Below are 20,175 nucleotides of genomic sequence, written 5' to 3'. Positions count from 1 at the left end.
AGGTCCGCATGCGCACACACACACACACACACGCGCGCGCATGCACACATACGTGCACACACACACACACACAGGTCCGCATGCACCACACCACAATAACATGCACGCACACACACTACAAACAAACATGGCACGCACATCACACTCACATACGCACACACACGCAAGCACTCACACGCGCACATCCACACACCCACGCACGCACATCCACACACCCACGCACGCACATCCACACACCCACGCACGCGCACATCCACACACCCACGCACGCGCACATGAAGGTTGTGACACAGGGCTTGATAATGGGTAGCCCATTTTCCAGAGGGAATCAAAAACCAGAAAAACCACAAGTGAGTCAATATGGGAAATCTGGAAAAATACTCTGGCTGCTTAAAAGCCAATTAAGCCTGTGAGTGTGTCATAATGTGCGTTGCGTGTGTGTTCATGATGTGGTAGTAGTGTGGGGAGGTGTGTGCATGAATGTGCGTGTACGTGTGTGTGTGTGTGTGAGTGTGTGTGCATGAATGTGCGTGTATGTGTGCGTGCGTGTGCGTGCGTTTGTGTGTGCAATGTATAGACTGCAGGTATCCCAATGAGAGTTAATCATTTACATACTTAATTGCATATACACTATAATGATTATACATGGTTGATTAAGCTAAAGACACATTTCATATGTATAGCAGCTTATGTAAATAACTGATATATGAGGTTTGACTTTTTTGTCACGCAGGTCTCATTGAATTAATTCAGTTTAATTGGATATTCTATCTTCAGCCAATATCATATTTCATCCAATAGCCTTTGTTCTTCTTAATCTCGTAATATAATTTATTTGTCAGCATCGACTGCTTTAATTTACTGGTCCCTTATTTCCATGTTGTGTTGTTTTTCTTAAAATATTTTATAATATTGTGCGTGTATTTTGCTGTGTTTAGTGCATGCATTTAGTCGTACAAATTAGCAAATTTAAATAAGCTGTGTCAGTTAATTTTGGTGGAATCAGTGTTCCTTGGTAACTTACAATCAGCTTGATTTTGACAAATTCAAGATCATCAAAGTGTTTACCATTTTGAGTGCTTCACTGTGTATCACTTTACGCCATTTGCATTCGGTTCTAGTGTACCAAACATGATACCTGCACAGTTCTTTAATGAGTGTATAAAAATCCTTATTAACATTAATTGATAGGTTATTTTGTGATAAGGTCCTCGAAAACGATTAAGATATTATGTGCGTGATTCTTGACGAACCGTTGAATTTTGCATCGCAGGACAGCAGAAGCCCTGCGCACAGGATTTAATAAAGCTTGTTTCGCCTCTGGTCCTTGTTTCTCACCAGGTGGGGGCAACATTGAGATCAAGACGGAGAAGCTGGATTTCAAAGTGCAGTCTAAGATCGGTTCCCTTGGCAACATCGGGCACGTTCCCGGGGGCGGTGCGAGGAAGGTAGGTCCCGCGAAAAGCAGGACGCCAGCACCACGCCGCGCGCGGGATGCCACACCGTTTTTGGCTGGACCGCAACAGCAGGGGCCAGCCCCACAAATGCGAATGTCTGTGACTGAGTGACTGAGTGAGTGTTGAAGTTACACCATTGGTCGGCCGGATCACGTGTGTTAGGTCCAGCCATATACTAGGTTTTGTCCCGGTCTTTTCATTCAGAAAGATTCTTTTTTTAAAAAAACATTTTTTTAGCAATGTTCACTGCTTTAGGTATAAATCTGTGGCTTGGACTCAGTCGCTTCTCAGTCACTCAGTCATGTACTTAAAAAAAATAACACACAAATACTTTCATTTGTTTCTTGTTTTCTTCACAAACACAGTTTGGCGGGTTCAAGGACCACCATAATTAATATGCCGTATGCAGAAAATCCTGTTTACGTTATTTGTTTGTCAGAAATAAGGATAAACGTTAATCCTGTCCAGTCCTATGTCTGACAATTCAGGTTTGAATTAAATCAACATTTGTCCATAACCATGACTAAATTAAGGACAAGAATAATTTTTCTTCCCAGTAGTTCAGTAGTCACTAAAAGTTTGTGAAGAAAAAGTAATGCTCGTATTTACTTTTGATTCACAGAACAGGAGTTGATTGAATGCAGATCTCTGCATTTGGTCCTAGGTTGAAAATCAGAAAATATTCCAGATGATGAGTTTAGACAATATGCTCTGTAATGCCAGATCTTTTGGCTTTCCTTCTGGCAAAACTCTCTGAACCTGGCTTTGTGGAATCTGCTCTTGCTTGGTGACCTTCACAATCACACTGCTGCAGCTGAAGATTTACGCAAATGTAGCTTTACTAGTGAAACACAAGAGGCAGTTATATAAATACAGTTAATAGCACAAGAAACTCCACAAGATACATTATAAACATTGAACAGTCTCTGTACTTTTTATCATTAGGTTAATTTACCATTTACCAATTACTGTATGTGTACATTTCAAACTGTTCAGTTCAGACAGTTCAATCTGGCTTCATTTTTATCATAACAAACTGAACTTCCTCTTTATATCTGGGCTCAGAACAGGTTGTGGAAACAGAGCAGGAACTGTGACCGCCAACTGTGGCCGCGTACAGCAGGGGAGCAGACCCTCAGTGCTAAAGTTTTAGGCGTGCCCCTTCAGAACGTGTCAGAAAAGGCGGGAAAGGAACAGCCCTCTTGGGCAGCTGCGATTGGCTGCCGAACTCCCTGCCTTCCTTCTCCTTCTCTTATTGGCTGCCTGCTGCATTTCCTGCTTGTCCTCCACCCCTACCCCTACCCCCCCCCCCCCCACATCCATCCTCCATTTTCTTTACCTCTGTTCCTCCACCCATCACTGAGCCACAATGAGGAGTCTTGGGGTCCCAACAAAGGGGGGGAAGAGACAGTGGGGTTCACTTTCATCCTGCACAATTGGTGGATATCGGCACCCTTTTCCGAATTTGTGGCTCCAGTAAAGCCTTTCAGATTCCAGCTTCTGTCCCTTCTGTGTGAGCTTCATCGATTTATCATTCGATTTATCATTTTGTTAGAGCTTCACCGATTTATCATTTTGTGTGAGCTTCATTAATTTATCATTTAGTGTGAGCTTCACGGACATATTATTTTGTGTTCTGGTTAAAACCATTCCATTTAGTTAGTTCAGTTTCTGTTTGTTTCTGTTAGTTTTTGTTTGTTTATTTTGTTTGTTTAATGACGACGCATGCTTGTTTTTTTTCCGTTCACACCGTGCTGGGTGTTCATCCTCAGAAAGAGAAGGGGAAAGAAGCAGAGGGGGGTGCAACAGACCCCGCCCTAAACGGCAACGGTCTCCGCCCCGCCCCGGCTGAGAGCTCGCCACTGTCACCTCAAACCCCCCCTTTCGAACCGCTCATACCCGAGGAGCCCCCCCTCATAAATACCGAGGTCTCCCGTAAGTACCCACAATTCACCTGGCCTCCGCTGCCTCACTCGTACGGTGCCTGCAACGACTAGCCAAGTCCTCGTTACCGTAGTAACGTTACAGGCCTTAATCAACGGTTGTCCTGAACTTTAATTAAATAAAAGGTTTATTGTTTATTCATTACAAACTCCATTCAGCAAACTGAGCTATCACCAAGGCTGGGGCCAAAACTTTGTATAGTTGTATATATATTGCACACACACACAGTGCAGCACATCACAACTACGTGTGTACATCTGGCAAAATGTAAAAACTCATCTCATTTTAATGATTTTATCTGTGGCACGACTGTCACTTGAGACTGCTGAACGCTTGTTCAATGAAACTATAATCCACAGCCCACTGACATCTGCGGAGTTTATCCATTCAATATAAAGCAATAAAGCTAAATAATATCTTCTGGAGACATTATTCATTATGTTAATTACAATTAGCACTGGGGGCGTTTGTTGATTTAAGAGCCTTATTAAAAGAATGAATGTACTATTGCATTTGACAATTTAAGGGATGCATTTTTGATATACTGAAATCTGTGGAATCTTTTTTGGAACACAATACTGCGTGTTTATTATAGAGCTGTAGGAGGAAATACTTACTTTTGCACAGGAATCAAGGACGCTTCAATAAACAGAAACTTTGTACTTCATAGGCTACGTAAATTTTAAAATTTACAAAAGCACACAACCAAAAAACATCCAACATACACAGAGGAAAACCTGAAATACCACAACAGAGATTTGAGAATTTAGAAGGTGACCGACACGCCCACATCGGTTTAAAGCTGTCATTGTGCCAATAAACCAGTCTACAAGTACAAATGTTTTTCACCTGGTTGACCCACCGAGGCAAGAGAGCTAAGACTAAGATTGCAGCAGTTTCAAAATGGAGACAAAACGAACGGGTTAAATCATTCGCGTCGTAAAATGATTTAATTTTGATTTAAATGATTCAATTGATCTTAAACATAAATAAATACACCTGAATAGGTCTCCTGTAACGCTGCCTGCAAAACGAGTAAGCCGGTCATTATAGTCGTAGCGGTCTTGGCGAACTTTTGTTGAGAGCTCAGCTCAGCTCAACACAAATGATTTCCACAGGCGTGAAGACTTAATTAAACCGGAGAACTTAAGCTTGCAGGTCAATCGGGTCCATTTTCCCCTCGGGTTAGTTTGAACCTTCTCGGTAACTCGATCACTTTTCCCCGCCCGCAGATCGAGTCGCATAAGCTCACCTTCCGCGAGCAGGCCAAAGCTCGCACCGACCACGGAGCGGAGATCGTCTGCAAGTCCCCCGAAGGCGGCTCGCCCCGCCCCCTCAGCAACGTGTCCTCCTCCGGCAGCATCAACATGACGGATTCGCCGCAGTTGTCCACGCTCGCCGACCAGGTCTCCGCCTCCCTGGCCAAGCAGGGCCTGTGATTTCCTCTTGCCGACAAGATTCTTGCCTCTAGGCAACAACAAAACAGTACAAAAAAATAAATAAAATAATAATTCAAAAAAATTAAAGACAAAACAAAACACACCTCCGTTCTCCCCCCTTAACCTTCCAGATGTAATTGATGGTTTTTCAGGATCAATTTCCGGGTTATAATAGTTAGAACTGGGTTACATTTTTTAAAAATTGCACAGTGCAGTGATTATATGTATCAGCCGTTTTTGTTAATTTTCCTATTTAGGGAGAACATAATTCTTTCCTTCAAAGTTTTTTTGAGTGGCAATGCCTTTGGATGCCAGCCCCTCAACCAAAAATTAGGCTAATTACCCCTCCTAAACACAACAATGGCAAAAAAAAAAATTTAATAAAAATAAATTAAATGTTCATGTAAACCGTCTCAGGGTGCTGGTCATCAAAGAAGGCTGTTTATTTGTTGCAGAATTAGAGGACGTTTCTCAGAGAAACGTTCACACGTCTGGGATGTAGTTACCCACTGTGTACCCATTATTGAACTCGGCAATTAATTACTCTATTGAATGTGCTGAATTCTCACAGCCGAGCACTTGGTAAAGGAGCAACCTGTATTCCAGCCAATGGGAAAATGTAATCTGAAAAATCCAAGGGAAATCATGCTAAGGTGCGTTTAAGATAAATCGCCGTTCGCTGCTGCCGAGATTTGCTTTTGAAGGGAAGTAACACTGTGCTACGCGCATCACTGTACATTTTAGCGCCTGACGTAGGCTATTGACGTGTCCAGTTTGTTTCTCAAATTAATTACTAATTTATTATGCAGTATTGCCGCAGCCGAAGAACTGGTCTTTGAATGCCGTGCCATGAAAACCTTCTGAATTAAGTCCACGCGCCTTTCCCCACAGACCTGGCTACCGTTAGCCCCAGCTGTCCCGTTAATGTGAAATTTGGTGCCAAAACGTGCCAAATTACCCACTGCAGTTTCATTTGAAGGTTTTTGGTTTACGAGGGGGGGAAATGCGCTTTTTTAGAAATCTGCAAAAATGTATTGAAATGCTTCTTTATTTAGTGCTTTAAGCAAAATTGTAAACAAAGTCATTTTCAGTTAGCAACGTAAGAGTTCTCCGGCTCATGGAATAATCTGCCCTGGCTTCAACACAGGTGCATATTAACAGGCTCTCTCATCACTCGGTCATCTAACTGCCAGACAGATAAACTAGAGTAAAAAAAACTCCTGACCCGGACACTTCACGGGCCCTGGCCCAAAGTAAGGAACACAGGAGCACACGTTGTTCGGGACAAAAGACACTGTTATATTGACCAACGTGTGCTCCAGTGGTCCTTACTTTGGGCCAATCCCTGTGAAGTGTCTGGGTCAGGAGTTTCATCCTTGTTTGGCCATCCTGGCTGTTGAGCACCGACCTGGTCCTTCTAGCTGATTTGGGCATCTCTCTTTTTCGTAATCAAGGGGGAACTCGGAAAAATGTTTTTTTGAAATTAAACCTCTTCCCACGTAGGAAAAGAGAATGTTGTACTTGTGCACGTAAAACAGGTCTTGTAAGCCGATGGTCCCCATCAAAAAATTAGTCTTTCAGAAAGTGGACAGGCTGGCTGTGAAAAAAAAGACGCAAAGTTGTACTTATTACATCTATGTTTTTCGTCAAGGCTTGCTAATCTGCCCATGACTCACGTCATTTGTTGACACTGACAGCTTGTCAAACTAATTTACGCACATTTTTCAGCCTGACTAAATTTATGTGCATCGGGTTCAAAGGTCAGTTCGTGGACTGACTGGATTTCCAGGGTGGGAATGTCAATACACAGGAACAGCGCATCACATCACGCAATTATTTGCCTTCAAAAAAATGTGTTTGTAAATGATTACTGTCATGGGTGAACAGTGAAGGAAACATCCGGGAGATTTAAGTGTGTGACTTTAAGGATCAGCCTGTAGGGAGCGGGTTCAGTAGTTCAGTTGAAAACGTGGCGGTCCTCTCGAGGATGTTGTTGTGCACGGTCCTGAGAATGGTACCCAGTTATAAACCCCGTTTTAACCCAGATGTGGATTTACGGTAGGAAAGGGAGGGACACTTCGCAAACAGCTCTTTCACCATTAGATTTACATTTCTATCGTTCTGAAATGTTCACATGCAATTAAAAAAAAAAAAAAAAAACACATTTCCCTCTAGTGACTTTCCACCAGGACTGTAAAAAGCTTAGAACTGGGCTTTTAACTTATGGAATGGCTATTTTAAAAAAAAGCTTAATTTTCAACAAAAAAAAGTATCTCATGTGGGAAATTTTTGATTGGTGGACTCTGCATGGGAATTAACGAGGGGCCTGATGGTGTAGTTTCATCGGAAATGCAAATTTTAGAATGAGTGAAATAAAGTAGCAGAGGCATAAATGAACAATTTACAAAACAAAATATGCCATGATGTGGTATAGAACGGTCAAAGACATGTGCGTTTAATATTACTAAGGAAGTTGAATTTCTGAAGTTGTGGGATTTCAAGATGAAAGCAATACTGAGAAGCTCAAACAATCACGGCCATTTTAATTAGTTATACTCCTTGCCCTGGGTGCAGTGGAAAAAAAATTAAGCCAGAGCAATCGCTTTCTTTCATACATTAAGATACTGAGTAACAGATAAGTGAAGATTTCCTCTAAACAAAGAATTGTGAGATATGCTTAAAATCCTTAAAAAGCTTGTGTTCTCTATCTTTCCCCCCTATAGTATTCTGTGGATGTGAGTGTAACTCTGATATTAAAAGCTGATTTTAATCATGCCTGCTGGCAATCTTTCTCGTTTATTTTTTACAGTTTCAAGAGAATGCTCTTCTGTATATTCCTTTTTTTACAAAGCAATTGGTGTAAACACTTAACCGTTTTCAAATGGCTGACCTGTCTTGAAATGACAAACTATCTACCTTTTCTCCTTTCTGGCGTGAACGTAACGCAAGTGTGTTAAATTGTAACGTTTGAAAAACGAAGTTAGACGTGCATTCCATGGAACACTGGGACCGTTCAGAGACGTGTACGTTGAGTAAATGGTGGACTGGTGTGTCATTGCCAAACTTGTGTGCAGAACATTTGCGCTTTTTTTTTTTTTTGGACATGCGATTCAGTAACGTCCGATACTATCAAAGATGCAGAGCGTCTTCTGCTTGATCAGCAGATCTGAACCCTAGTCACGAATGACCTTTGACCTGATCTGGCCAAACGTACTGCGGTGCATTAAATCAGGGGTTGTCAAACCGAAGTCACGGAGGGCTGCAGCGAAGGCAGGCTATTGGGGGGTTCTCCTTTCAATCAGATGCTTTAGCCAATCGACAGCCAAAATGAATCACTGATGCTGAAATTCCAAAAGCCGGACGACACTGCAGCCCTGTAGGACTGGATTCTGACTCCCGTACCCGACTAACTCACAGCTCACCCGCTGTGCCACCCTACGACTCACACTGGGTTTCACCTGCTGTGCCAACAGCCCTTCAACGTGGGGTTCAGGTCTGACTGAAGTCAAGATGAGGACTTAAAATAAAAATAAAAAAATTGAAAAGGGGGGGAAAAAAAACTGAATTCCCTTTCCAAATGCTTTGTGAGGCTGCTCCTCCCAATGTGGCGAGAGAGAGAGAACTTTCTGGAAGAAATCCCTGCACTTGTAGCAAACACTAAGCTCACGCTAGAGACATTAGCAGCATACATATAACTCAGTGTTCCCTGCCTCCCGCTTGCCCCGTCCTGGTTTATTCTGTGTTCTCTCCTACTTGAGGATATCCAGGGAGGGCGGCAGCCGACAGGAGCCAAAGTGAAAATGGCGGCGGCGACTCCTGACATACTCGGTGGAGGGGAGGCGGCCTTCAGCGGCCCAAATGCTCGGGGCTCGACGACGTCGTCGCAGAATGAGCGTGGGAACGGAGACTGAAGCGCTAGCGTTAGCACGTTCTTGGTTCCTTTTTCACCACCTAAGTTCTTCACCAACGTCCCGATGTCCAAAGAGGACTTCAGTAGCATTTGCATTCTGGACATTACTGCATCAGACGGGTGTCAATGTAGCTAGAATCGGCAGGGTAGAGGGTTGTTTCATAAAAATAAAAAACTAAGCTCAAGAACAGGGTAACGGAAGGTTCCAGTCAAAAAAAAAAAAGATTTAAAAAAGGTTGGTATGGTAAGATTGGGCTCAAGCTTTTTTTCCAGCGCTGTACATTTTTGTTTTAAAACTCTTGGAGCGTAGAAAAGGTACCGTAGTTTTGATCTCGTTTACTTTTTCTTGTTCCGGTTTCTTTAGTCGCAGTTTCTCCATTCTAGCTTGGCAGTCGTGATTGTCCATATTGTAACTGTGCGTTTTATTAATGGACCGGTTTACACCAATACTCGTTTGCTGTAAACGTGCATTTGCAAAATAAAGTCGGTATTACGCAGATGTGGCTGTGTCTGGCTCCTCTTTCCACTGGTAAAGGCAGCACTGTCACACCCGGGGGACACATGATGCACTGTTAGCTTGATCCAAGAGTCGGTGTTTCCATGCAACCATAACCTCGTAGCTGTGAGAGATTCAATCCAATCCTAAAACTTCCCAAGAGAGAAACTGCCCTCAATTTGCATTAGAAAATACGGGCACATCAATACACTTCAATTTACATGACTTATTTAAAAAAAATGCAGATTCAATTTTTTATTTAAATATGAGGTTTGGTTAATATTATAGACAAACTGCATTGTTCAAATGACAGCCCGAGTATTATTATACGAAAGCAGTGAACATAAAAACAGGAGATCAGATTTATTACAATATAATTCATTTTTTTTTAATTATGAGAAGCATCAATGTTGCTTTCCTGTAAGACTTGCTGACCACTCAAACATGTTTGCCTCTGCATAAAGAAAAGTTAAATATTTTGTATGCGCATCTTCTCCCTATACAATCAGGACAGCTAAAGCCTGAACATCAATTACAGTTAAGAATCAAACAAGGTATTTACAAAATATACTTTTTTTTTTTTTTTTTTGTACAAACTAATACGTGCTAAAGGATGTACCACACTTTCCCCCACTCCCTTTCATCACATTGGATATTATATCGTATGAAAATAACCCCACAAACACAACACCAGCTTCTCCCCGCCAATCAAAACCCTGTACAGTTCGTGGCCTACGCCTAACGGTCCTCCGAGTTATTACGCAAGAGGAACGATAATGAGAATGTGGAGGATGGCAAGCCACGCCCACTGAGGGGCAAGCCACACCCACTGCGAGGGACAAGCCACGCCCACTGTGAGTGCATCAATCCAGATAATTCCCCAGACAGCCAAATCGGAAATCCATTTCTTATCCCCCTCCCCCCCATAGCACAACCCCCCCCTTGGGTGAAAACATATCCAAGTGCTGATGGAAACCCTGAAAATTAAAGGGACTTTAAAAAAGAAAGAAAGAAAGAAAAGAACTTGGTCAACTCTAACCCTGCCCCTGAATGAATCATGTTAAAGTGGGGCTATATTTAATGCAGCTCAGCAGGACATGGGGACTGTGACGTGCTTTCAAATCAATCAGCGTACAAACAGACCCTCCTAACACAGCTGTGTCCAAGGCAAACTGGACACACAGACTGGGAGGGTTGGGAAAAAAATAAAAATAAAATAAAGCAACTTTTTGTCTTCAGGCTGTACTTCGGTTTACAGTGGAGGGATTATACTTCTTAACGCCAAAATTTTTTAATTATTATTCGACAGAAAAAATGAAAAAGTAACCCCAGTGCTCGTTTTTAACATGATTTTTAATGATGCTATTTACAAAACAATTTTGCGATCTGGTTCTGCTGTAACTGGCAGAAATCAAAATGGAGGGGACTACACAGAGACCGGTTTGTCCCTACAAAAACAAACAAACAAACAAAAAAAAACAAACAAAAACAATCAGTGATACAGGATTGAATGAAAATCTCAACTGAGGTGTAAATGCTAGCCATTGACTTACATGTTTATATAATTAGCAAAATCTGGATTGCATAGCAATTAGCCACTGAAGATGGAAATAGTGCTTCAAATAATATTCACAAGTCTCGCTCGTCCGTGACATGGACACAACGCCAGGGTGACACGACCAGGCGGACTGTGCGGCTAAGTATTCTCCTGCAGAAAGGGTGATCACACTGAACAGCAAAAAACAAAACAAAACAAAAACAAAACAAAAAACCCCCCAGCGAAGCTGGAGTCTAATACTCCAGAGAAGGAAGATTCCCCTCAGAACTCTAACCTGACGTTTGGGGCGGCGTTCAGCACAAGTGCTAGGCGTGAAAGGCTGGCTTCCTTTTAGAGAGAACACGTTTCTTTTTCCTGTCCGCCATCAAATCCAACTCAAACCACAGGAGGGGGGGGGACAAAAAAGACTCCCACTTTGCAAAATGAGGGGGAGGAAATAAAACGAACACTTCCACCAAACAGAGACGTGGGTCTCCGCAGAGAACGAGCTCACAGAAACCCCCCCCCGTACGCCGCTGCCCGACTCGTCCCATTGGTCTGTTCTATTTCGGAATGGTCTCCACGGAGACGGTTAAGTACAGGGGCGGGGAATGGGGGGCGGGAGTGGGTAGGGGAGGAATGATGACTGACGTTTCCTTTTCACGGTTTCTCCAGGACTGAGTCAGCAGTGCCTTTGGTCAGGCTGCCACACAGCACCCCCCAGCCCCAGCCGCGCTGCAGTAACGGTTAACAGCCAGCAGGGGGCGGTAATGTTGCTAAGTAATGGGGGGGCCACCTGAACGAGTGCGTGTCCGGTGGCAGGCATTTCGCACGCTCCGGGACTTCAACAAACTCCGCCCCCGTCTACCCAATCACCTGCTCTGCCATCCTCCAACTAACAAACGAATACTGCCACATCCAACCCAGGAGGGTGAACACGGACCCCCTGTACAGCAGGGCCACCCAGCCCCGGCCTACTGTCCCTGGAGATCTACTGTCCTCAAGGATTTGATTCCAACTGTGAAACAGCACAGCTCATTCAACAGCTAGAGATCTACGGTCCTGCAGGTTTTCACTCCAACCCTAACGAAGCACACCTCATTCAATACCTAGAGATCTCACTGAGCTGCTAGTTAGCAGAGTTAGGTGTGCCAAATCAGGGCTCAAATGAAACCCTACAGGACGGTATATCTCCAGAAACAGGGCTGGGCAGACTCAATTTAAAAAGGGGGGAAGAGAGTGATGAGTGGGGGTGGGTATGAAAGGAGCAAAGTAAATACTTGGCTCTTTCCTGTTGGATAAGTGGGTTTTCCTCCAGCCAATGGGAGAGCTTATAGGACAGGAAGTGCTGTGTGTGTATCTAGGACAAGATGTCTGTCACACACAGGTTCCAATGGGAGAGCTTATAGGACAGGAAGTGCTGTGTGTGTATCTAGGACAAGATGTCTGTCACACACAGGTTCCAATGGGAGAGCTTATAGGACAGGAAGTGCTGTGTGTGTATCTAGGACAAGATGTCTGTCACACACAGGTTCTCTTAAAAGGAAACTGCGCCACATGAACTCGACAGAAATTAAAGGGGAGGTTCTTTTTTCTCTTCGTTTTCTGTGTTTGGTTTTGCACGGTCACTCCACTGTAAAGACACACGGGGTCAAAGACACAGTTAATCAGTAGAAACCCCTTCCCAGCCAGTGAGCCACGCCCCACCACACAGTGCGCTATGAGTGTGCTGCTAACATAACAGAGAGACACAGAGCCCCATGGTCATTGTTTAGCCTTCAATCTAATCTGTTTTTTTCTTTTTTGTTGTATTTTTTTTTTTTTTTTTTTAAATACATTTTTTTCCATTTTTAGGTTTGTTTTCTTGTGACAAAAAAAACAAAGTTAAAAACAAGGTTTCTATAATTCTGTATGTTCACTAAAAACCGTGAAAAAAACATACTGATGTTTGAATATCAAACAACAGGAATCTTTTTTTTTTCTTATTATATTTTTGTTTTTGTCGGTTTTTTCTCTCTGCTGTTTTTTGTAGTTTTTATTTTGTGACGGTGGTGAGAAGTGTCCGTCCACGTGCTTCACCACTGGGCCGCTCGGGGGGCCACGGGGGCCTTCTGCATCCAGCCCTCATCCGTGGAGGGGGCGGGGCCGGGGGCGGGGTCTGGCGAGGCGGGGCCGTTCTCAGGCTTGCTGATGGACAGGCGGCGGGGGGCTCGTCCCGGGCGTTCCGGGGTCAGGCTGCTCGGGTCCAGGGGCTCTGTCGCCGGGTCGTACTCCAGGGGGAAGGTCCGGCTCTCCCACGGCAGAACCGGCTGGGGAACCTGGAGGGACAGAGAGAGAGAGAGGGGGGGGGACGTGAGCACCTGTGTGTGTGAGAGAGTGTATGTGTTGTGTGGTGTGGTGTGGTGTGTGTGTGTACGTCTCGTGTGTCAGCTCTCGTGTGCGTGGGGTGGAGCAGCGCGCGTGTGTGTGCGTGTGCGTGTGTGTGTGTGCGTGTGTGTGTACCAGCTCCTCGTAGCTGCAGTCGGGGGTGGAGCAGCGCGTGTCCTCGCTGGGCTGCAGGCGGTGGGGGGGCAGGTCGGGGCTGGCGGGGCTGCAGGGGGACCCCATGGGGCCGTAGTCCTGCAGCGAGTGGAAGTGCGCCGTATCCGGGGACGACGGCTGGGGCGTGGAGGGGTTGGTCCCGCCCAGCAGGGGGGTGGTGCGCCCGTCCAGAGACTTGTATGACCTGCGGGGGGGTGGGGGTGGGGGAGGGGTTAGCATGGGGGCAGGAACCCAAGAGCGCTGCCCTAACCAGCTGCCCCAGTAACAGTACTGACCGGCTGCCCCAGTAACAGTACTGACCGGCTGCCCCGGTAACAGTACTGACCGGCTGCCCCAGTAACAGTACTGACCGGCTGCTCCAGTAACAGTACTGACCGGCTGCTCCAGTAACAGTACTGACCGGCTGCCCCAGTAACAGTACTGACCGGCTGCCCCAGTAACAGTACTGACCGGCTGCCCCAGTAACAGTACTGACCGGCTGCCCCAGTAACAGTACTGACCGGCTGCCCCAGTGACAGTACTGACCGGCTGCCCCAGTAACAGTACTGACCGGCTGCTCCAGTAACAGTACTCACCGGCTGCCCCGCCTCTTGGCCATGGCGCTGGCGGTCCAGCTCCAGCGGGAACGCTCCTGGTCCTCACACAGCTGGTGCAGCTGGGAGAACGCCACATCCGACAGATCCTCAACCTGAGCACAACAACAGACCAATCAGCACGCAGGACAATCAACATACAGGCCAATCAGCTCACCAGCCAATCAGCACACAGGCAAATCGGCACATAGAAGCACCTACATAGAGACCACACAAACCCGCATTTCCCACCACACACATAAACACAAGTTGTTTCTTCATATCCTGGCCTTACCTCCACGGCGTCGTCCTCTTCAGCAATCGGCCTCGCGCAGACGTTCACCTCCCGCCAGCTGAGCGGAAAATCACAGGAGGAGGAGGAGGTCACAAACCTGCTGCCCCCAGCTCTTAAACTCATGTGTGCAGTACTGGGCAAAGCTGCTGAACATGGGTACACTTCAAACACACTGGAGCAGGAGGAGACAGAGCGCTGCACATGCTCTGCAGCTCCACCAGGGGGCAGTGAGAGCCACACAGCCGTCAGGCCTGCAGCTAGTGAACCACGGACAGGATCCAATGGCTGTGTGTCAGGAGCCATAAAGTCCTGCCATGTGTTCCTTCCACCCATGAACTCAGCCAGCCGATTTCACTCATTACTGTAGTTCCACCTCATGGCTGGAGATATGTGCTAATTAGCAAATCCAGGTAACTGGGACAGAGTACTAGGGGAGGGCTTTCACTGAAGCTGGACTTTCCACCTCCGGCTAACCACTCATGAGTGGCAGCGATGGTGACCAGCAGACTGCATTTATACAGCGCTGTTCATGATTGGACAGTGACGGGGGAGGATTCCGCTCACACCCCCCGCCCCGCCCCGCCCCCTGTGAGAGACACAGTCAGCATCCGCCTGACGCTCTGAGAAAGTGTGCCAGCAAGGGGTGGGGCCCTGTACATGTCCGGCTGGTTTCCACGGTTACGCGGTGGTTCAGAGGGGTGTGGGGCGAGGCCAGGGGGGTTACCATGGTTACGCGGTGGTTTAAAGGGGCGCGGGGCGAGGCCGGGGGGTTACCATGGTTACGCGGTGGTTTAAAGGGGCGCGGGGCGAGGGCCGGGGGGGGTTACCATGGTTACGCGGTGGTTCAGAGGGGCGCGGGGCGAGGCCGGGGGTGTTACCATGGTTACGCGGTGGTTCAGAGGGGCGCGGGGCGAGGCCGGGGGGGTTACCACGGTTATGCGGTGGTTCAGAGGGGTGCGGGGCGAGGCCAGAGGGGTTACCACGGTTACGCGGTGGTCCAGAGGGGTGCGGGGCGAGGCCGGGGGGGGGTCACCACGGTTACGCTGTGGTTCAGAGGGGTGCGGGGCGAGGCCAGAGGGGTTACCACGGTTACGCGGTGGTCCAGAGGGGTGCGGGGCGAGGCCGGGGGGGGTCACCACGGTTACGCTGTGGTTCAGAGGGGTGCGGGGCGAGGCCAGAGGGTTACCACGGTTACGCGGTGGTCCAGAGGGTGCGGGGCGAGGCCGGGGGGGGGTCACCACGGTTACGCTGTGGTTCAGAGGGGTTGGGGCGAGGCGGGGGGGGGTTACCATGGTTACGCGGTGGTTCAGAGGGGCGCGGGGCGAGGCCGGGGGGGTTACCATGGTTACGCGGTGGTCCAGAGGGGCGCGGGGCGAGGCCGGGGGGTTACCTGGGCGTCAGGATCTCTTTGTACTGCAGCTTCTCCACGCGCGTGGTGGCCGCCACGGACATGGGGATGACGATGTTGTTGATGTCGAAGGAGCTCTCGCCTCTGCGCCGTCGAATGGGCTGAGGGGAAGGGAACAGGAAGTAGAGTCCGTCACCACTCACGCGTGTGCTAGGGGACGTGTGTCGCTCCTCACAATGTCATACGCTCACATGCACAAAACCACACATCTCAGTAATACATCAATAGGGTTTAAATGCCTTTAAATAGCTGAATTAACACCACAGGGATTTAGGGTTTCTGTATGTAGTGAACACATTTAGGTCCTGTTTGGACAGTCAGTGCAGCCACCTGAATCAGTGTGCGCGCGCGCACACACACACACACACACACACACACACACACACACACACACACACACACAGACTGCAAAAATAGAAAAAGGCTTCAGAGACTCTGGGGTGGGGCAGGACAGGGAATGGTTAGTGCAGGAACGGTGGGGATGGATGAGGCAGTGTGCGGTTAGGGGAGGGGTGGGGCTTGGTGGGGTAGGACAGAGCACGGTGGGGTAGGGCAGGAGGAGTGGTTGGGCAGGGGGGGCGGGCGAGGCAGGGCTTGGTTAGGTTAGGACACGCCGGGTCACTTACCGGGGTGCTGATGGCACTTTGGCTGTTGAGGGCGAAGGGGGCGGAGCTCTCTGATGAGGTGGACAGCTGCCGCAGCAGGGGGCTGTGGGTGGGCGTGTGCAGGCTGTTTGACGAGCAGGGGCTGCAGGTGTCCGGGAACAGCTTCGAGGAGGCTGGGGGAGAGGAACGGGGGGGGGGGGGGGGGTCAGCCTAAACCAAGCAGAGACAGGACAGCCCCAACAGCGGCTTGGACTTGGACTAGCCTGTCCTACAGAAAAGGGTGTGTACCCACAAGGCCACAAACCTCCCACATCTACCTGCACTTTCAATTTCTAAATATTTCAGGTTTCGCACATTTTCAAGACACTGAGATTGTCCTTAACATTACTTTTTTTTTTTAGGTTTACATTTAACAATGAGCTTGTTAGTTTAATCTCTTTCTAATAATGTTTCTAATGTTCTTGTTCAGCCTGTTCTGCAATTGCCTCTTGGCCCAGATCCGCCCGTGTCTTAATCAGTTTCTGGCTGTTCGAGTCTCATCAGTGTTTTAATTAGTCCCTCTGGATAAGATGCCAAGATACCAACTGCCCTCGTGTAAGACACACACGCACCGTATCAGTGTTATTATGGAACACACTGGTGTTATGCAACATGTCAGTTCTAACCATGCAACATACTGGTTATAGCATGAAGCACGTTGGGTTAAGAGTGCAACACGTTGGGCTTGAGCACACAACATACTGGGTTTAGTCGTGCGACACAGGAGCGGTACTCACGGTCGGTCCTGTCCAGCGAGCGGTCGCGGGGCCTCTTGCGGCTGTGGCCCCGGTCGTAGGGCCCGTAGGCCAGGCCCCGGACGCGCTCCTTGCACAGCTTGGACGCGCTCAGCAGGCTGTCCAGCTGCTGCCGGTGCTGCAGCCGGTCCTGCCGCATCTTATGGTGAGAGAGCCCTGCGGGGCGGCGGGCGGGGAGAGAGGGGCGGGGCAGGGGGCGGGACAGAGGGGCGGGGCAGGGGGTGGGGAGAAAGGTGTGGTGAGCGTGGAGGGTACCAAAACCACTGCAGTGATACAAAATCTCAACTATCCTTCCCATCATTTAAATATAACGATTGACCTATCTTTATCACTATCATTACGATGGCGGGACTGCCGCTCGCGTTCGCGGCGGGACACTCACTGACGGTGGCGATGAGCGAGTTGGACAGCTTGTGTTTGTCTTTGGATGAAGAGGAGCAGGGGGACGAAGGGTCGGAGAGGCGGCCGGAGAGCTTGTGTTTCAGGGAGAGCTTCTTCAGGGGCTTGAACTTCTCCAGCGGTCTGTTCTGCCAGTGAGTCTTCAGCGCCCCCTGGAGGTGCAGCATCATGGAAACATCTAGAGGAGGAGAGAAACGTCGTCAGACCACAGTAGCCAATCACAGCCCGCTTGGGCTGACCCTCAGGCTGGCTGCATTCACCACAGCAGGTGGAGCTACAGTGCCATTGGCTGATACAAGTCAGTCTGTGCGCTCAGCTATGGAGAGTTAAACTGATTGGTTCAAACAAGTCAGTGACTTGCAGCTTGTTGTAGCTCCGCCCAATAAGACAGAGACACACATCTTATTGTAGCACAGCCCAATAAGACAGAACCTGACAGCCCAATAAGAGAGACTGACAGCTTGTTCTGGCTCAGGTATTGAGTGAGGCCACTGAATGTTGGAAGCCTCTCATATCAAACTGAACTTCTCTCTCTGTCCACCAGGTGGTGGTGTTTGGCCAGTATGGCGTGTTCCCTCTCACCGCCCCGATGACAGCCCCGTCTCTCCAGTGCTCGTCAGGCGCTCATTTGCATACATCAGAGCTGGTTTGGTTTCAAAAACATGAACAAATACTATTCGTGCAACGTCATGAGGGTCCAGCGATTCAAAGAAGATGCAAAGTAAGTTTCCCACTCAGATTTGAATAAAAACCAACAGAAAGGAAAAGGCGTTAAACGCGAAGCGCGCGTACGCTAGCCGAAGCCGAGATCGCCAGCGCGCCTCACCGTCATCGAAGGAGAGGATGGGGTGAACGCAGGGGTCGGACTGAGACAGCCGGTCCAGCAGGGGGCGCTCGTACTGCAGGTCCCCGGTGAGGGCGCCGCGGCCGCCGCACATCAGGCACGAGGGGCTGACGTCACAGCCGCAGCGAGGCCCGGGCGTCCTCTGGGCCTGCGGACACCAGGGGGTCAGCGTGTCAGTGCTGCCACAGACACACACTGCGTGTGCACAGTCATGCAGCTGTACAGTAACCTCACAACAGACACTCGCACACACCGTGCACACACACACACACCTCACACACACACACACACACACCTCACACACACCTCTCACACACCACTGCTGTGCAAGTCTACTGTGACCATACCTATACTACTACTGATGTGTGATTTTATTCCCACACAAGCTAGGTCTGTCTCATGTACACACACACACGCACACACACGCAGAAAACGCACACACACACACGCAGAAACACACACACAGCAAAACCGACGACACACACGACGCCACACACACGAGAAACGCCACACACACACGCACCCCACGCAGAACGCACGCACACACACACGCACACACACACGCAGAGAACGCGCACACACACACACACACACACGCAGAAAACGCGCACACACACACACGCACGCACGCACACAGGCCTGGCTCACCTTGCGGTTGAGGTTGGAGACGGCGTTGGGCCTGACGAGCCGCCGTTTCTTGCAGCTGAGGACGGGACGGGTGCGGGCGGCGACACAGGAGGCGTCCTGGGCGGAGGAGGAGGAGGAGGAGGAAGAGCAGGGGTGCAGGCCCCGCTGCTTCTTGCTGAGCTGCTCCTCGGTGTCAGAGCTCTCTGGGGAGCCAGTGACGGGCAGGCTGGGGAGCAGGCTGAGGGGTGCGGGGCAGAGAGGATTAGGGTCAGAGCACCCCTAACACCCCCCCTGCCCCCCTCCCCAGGGTACGACTCCACACACTTCATTACTACAGGCTCTACTCTAAAGTACACTGCTTATTCACACTGACTATTTACCTTCAACACAGCGTCACAATTCAGTCTAACAAAGGTCACTGACAATGGACTTCCTGAAGGCGGTAACACACTCGACACGCGCGCGCGCACGCACACACGTGCGCACGCACGCACAGCAGCTGTACCTGTTGAGGACCCCGTTGACCGGTCTTCCAGGAGCCCATCCTTTCCACAGGCCAGAGTCAGCGTCAGCGCACTCTGCCCCGCCCACAACGCGCTCCTGAAAAACCACAGGGAAGGGTCAGCGCTGCCCTGAGACTCCGCCCCTGACTCCGCCCCAAACGGGCGCCAAGGGCAACTGGGGCCGTCTCACACTTTCACTTCTCACTTTGGTTCGCTCTTCCGAAGCGGGCTCTTAACCAATCAACGCAGAGCATGTGTAAAACAAAAGCGCACCCACCCAAAACGGCTTGTTCAGCTGGAAGGGTAAACTCACCGGATTCATATATTCTTTAAACGGGCTGCAAGTTAATCCCTTAAAAAAACTTCTACATATTTGGTACACCCAAAAACTGTGTAATAGAGGCTCTACAAAGTTTGGCGTTTACTGCTGTGCGTTTAACTGTGTGGCTTTACCATGGAAACGGAGGTTAGATAACCGCAGACCTGTGTCTTATCTAAAAGGACATCTCCGGCCTGCTCTAAATACGTGCGATTCTGTTGTCCCTTTATCAGGAGGCTCCTGGGCCAGCTGCTTCCTCCGAGACGCCGCTCACCTGCGTCACATGACAGGGGATCGGCTCCGCCTTCACCTCCGTCCCATCCTCCAAGGACACTTCACAGGGGGCGGAGTCTCCCAGCACTATCAAACCCTGCAGCGTGAACCAGACCAGAGCAATCCATCACAGCTCTGAGATGCAGGCAGACCAGAGCAATCTAGCACAGCTCTAAGACACAGCGATGTGAAGCGCACAGGGGTGTGTGCAC

The 20,175-nt window shown here is 48.8% G+C and overlaps 2 protein-coding genes and 1 long non-coding RNA gene across 4 annotated transcripts in view; 1 reads left to right on the top strand and 2 right to left on the bottom strand.

The window, feature by feature from the left end:
* Positions 1-9,249, top strand: part of maptb (microtubule-associated protein tau b) — a 48,611-nt gene extending 39,362 nt beyond the window's left edge. The window contains exons 14-15 of the mRNA XM_064316303.1: positions 1,342-1,448; positions 4,634-9,249. Coding sequence (XP_064172373.1) covers positions 1,342-1,448; positions 4,634-4,840 — 314 coding nt within the window. The 3' untranslated portion in view covers positions 4,841-9,249. The remainder of the gene's footprint in view (positions 1-1,341; positions 1,449-4,633) is intronic.
* A 1,332-nt stretch (positions 9,250-10,581) lies between these two features.
* kansl1b (KAT8 regulatory NSL complex subunit 1b) overlaps positions 10,582-20,175 on the bottom strand; it is a 45,349-nt gene continuing 35,755 nt past the window's right edge. Inside the window, exons 4-15 of one of the 2 annotated variants that reach the window (XM_064314808.1) lie at positions 19,965-20,060; positions 19,374-19,468; positions 18,890-19,106; positions 18,224-18,389; positions 17,381-17,575; positions 16,981-17,154; positions 16,226-16,377; positions 15,582-15,700; positions 14,192-14,249; positions 13,900-14,012; positions 13,286-13,508; positions 10,582-13,092 (exon numbers count right to left, since the gene is read on the bottom strand). In XM_064314808.1, coding sequence (XP_064170878.1) covers positions 12,859-13,092; positions 13,286-13,508; positions 13,900-14,012; positions 14,192-14,249; positions 15,582-15,700; positions 16,226-16,377; positions 16,981-17,154; positions 17,381-17,575; positions 18,224-18,389; positions 18,890-19,106; positions 19,374-19,468; positions 19,965-20,060 — 1,842 coding nt within the window. In that variant the 3' untranslated portion in view covers positions 10,582-12,858. Of the gene's footprint in view, positions 13,102-13,285; positions 13,509-13,899; positions 14,013-14,191; positions 14,250-15,581; positions 15,701-16,225; positions 16,378-16,980; positions 17,155-17,380; positions 17,576-18,223; positions 18,390-18,889; positions 19,107-19,373; positions 19,469-19,964; positions 20,061-20,175 lie in introns of both variants that reach the window. The other variant, XM_064314807.1, reaches the window with a different exon arrangement.
* Positions 10,582-20,175, bottom strand: part of LOC135243184 (uncharacterized) — a 40,782-nt gene continuing 31,188 nt past the window's right edge. Inside the window, exon 2 of the long non-coding RNA XR_010326575.1 lies at positions 10,582-11,880. This is a non-coding gene — a long non-coding RNA (uncharacterized LOC135243184). The remainder of the gene's footprint in view (positions 11,881-20,175) is intronic.

The sequence above is a fragment of the Anguilla rostrata genome, chromosome 17 (assembly GCF_018555375.3).
Source record: "Anguilla rostrata isolate EN2019 chromosome 17, ASM1855537v3, whole genome shotgun sequence".
NCBI classification, from domain to species: Eukaryota; Metazoa; Chordata; class Actinopteri; order Anguilliformes; family Anguillidae; genus Anguilla; species Anguilla rostrata.
The sequence above is the reverse complement of the archived record's forward strand: the minus strand, read 5'-3'. Positions and strand labels throughout refer to the sequence as shown.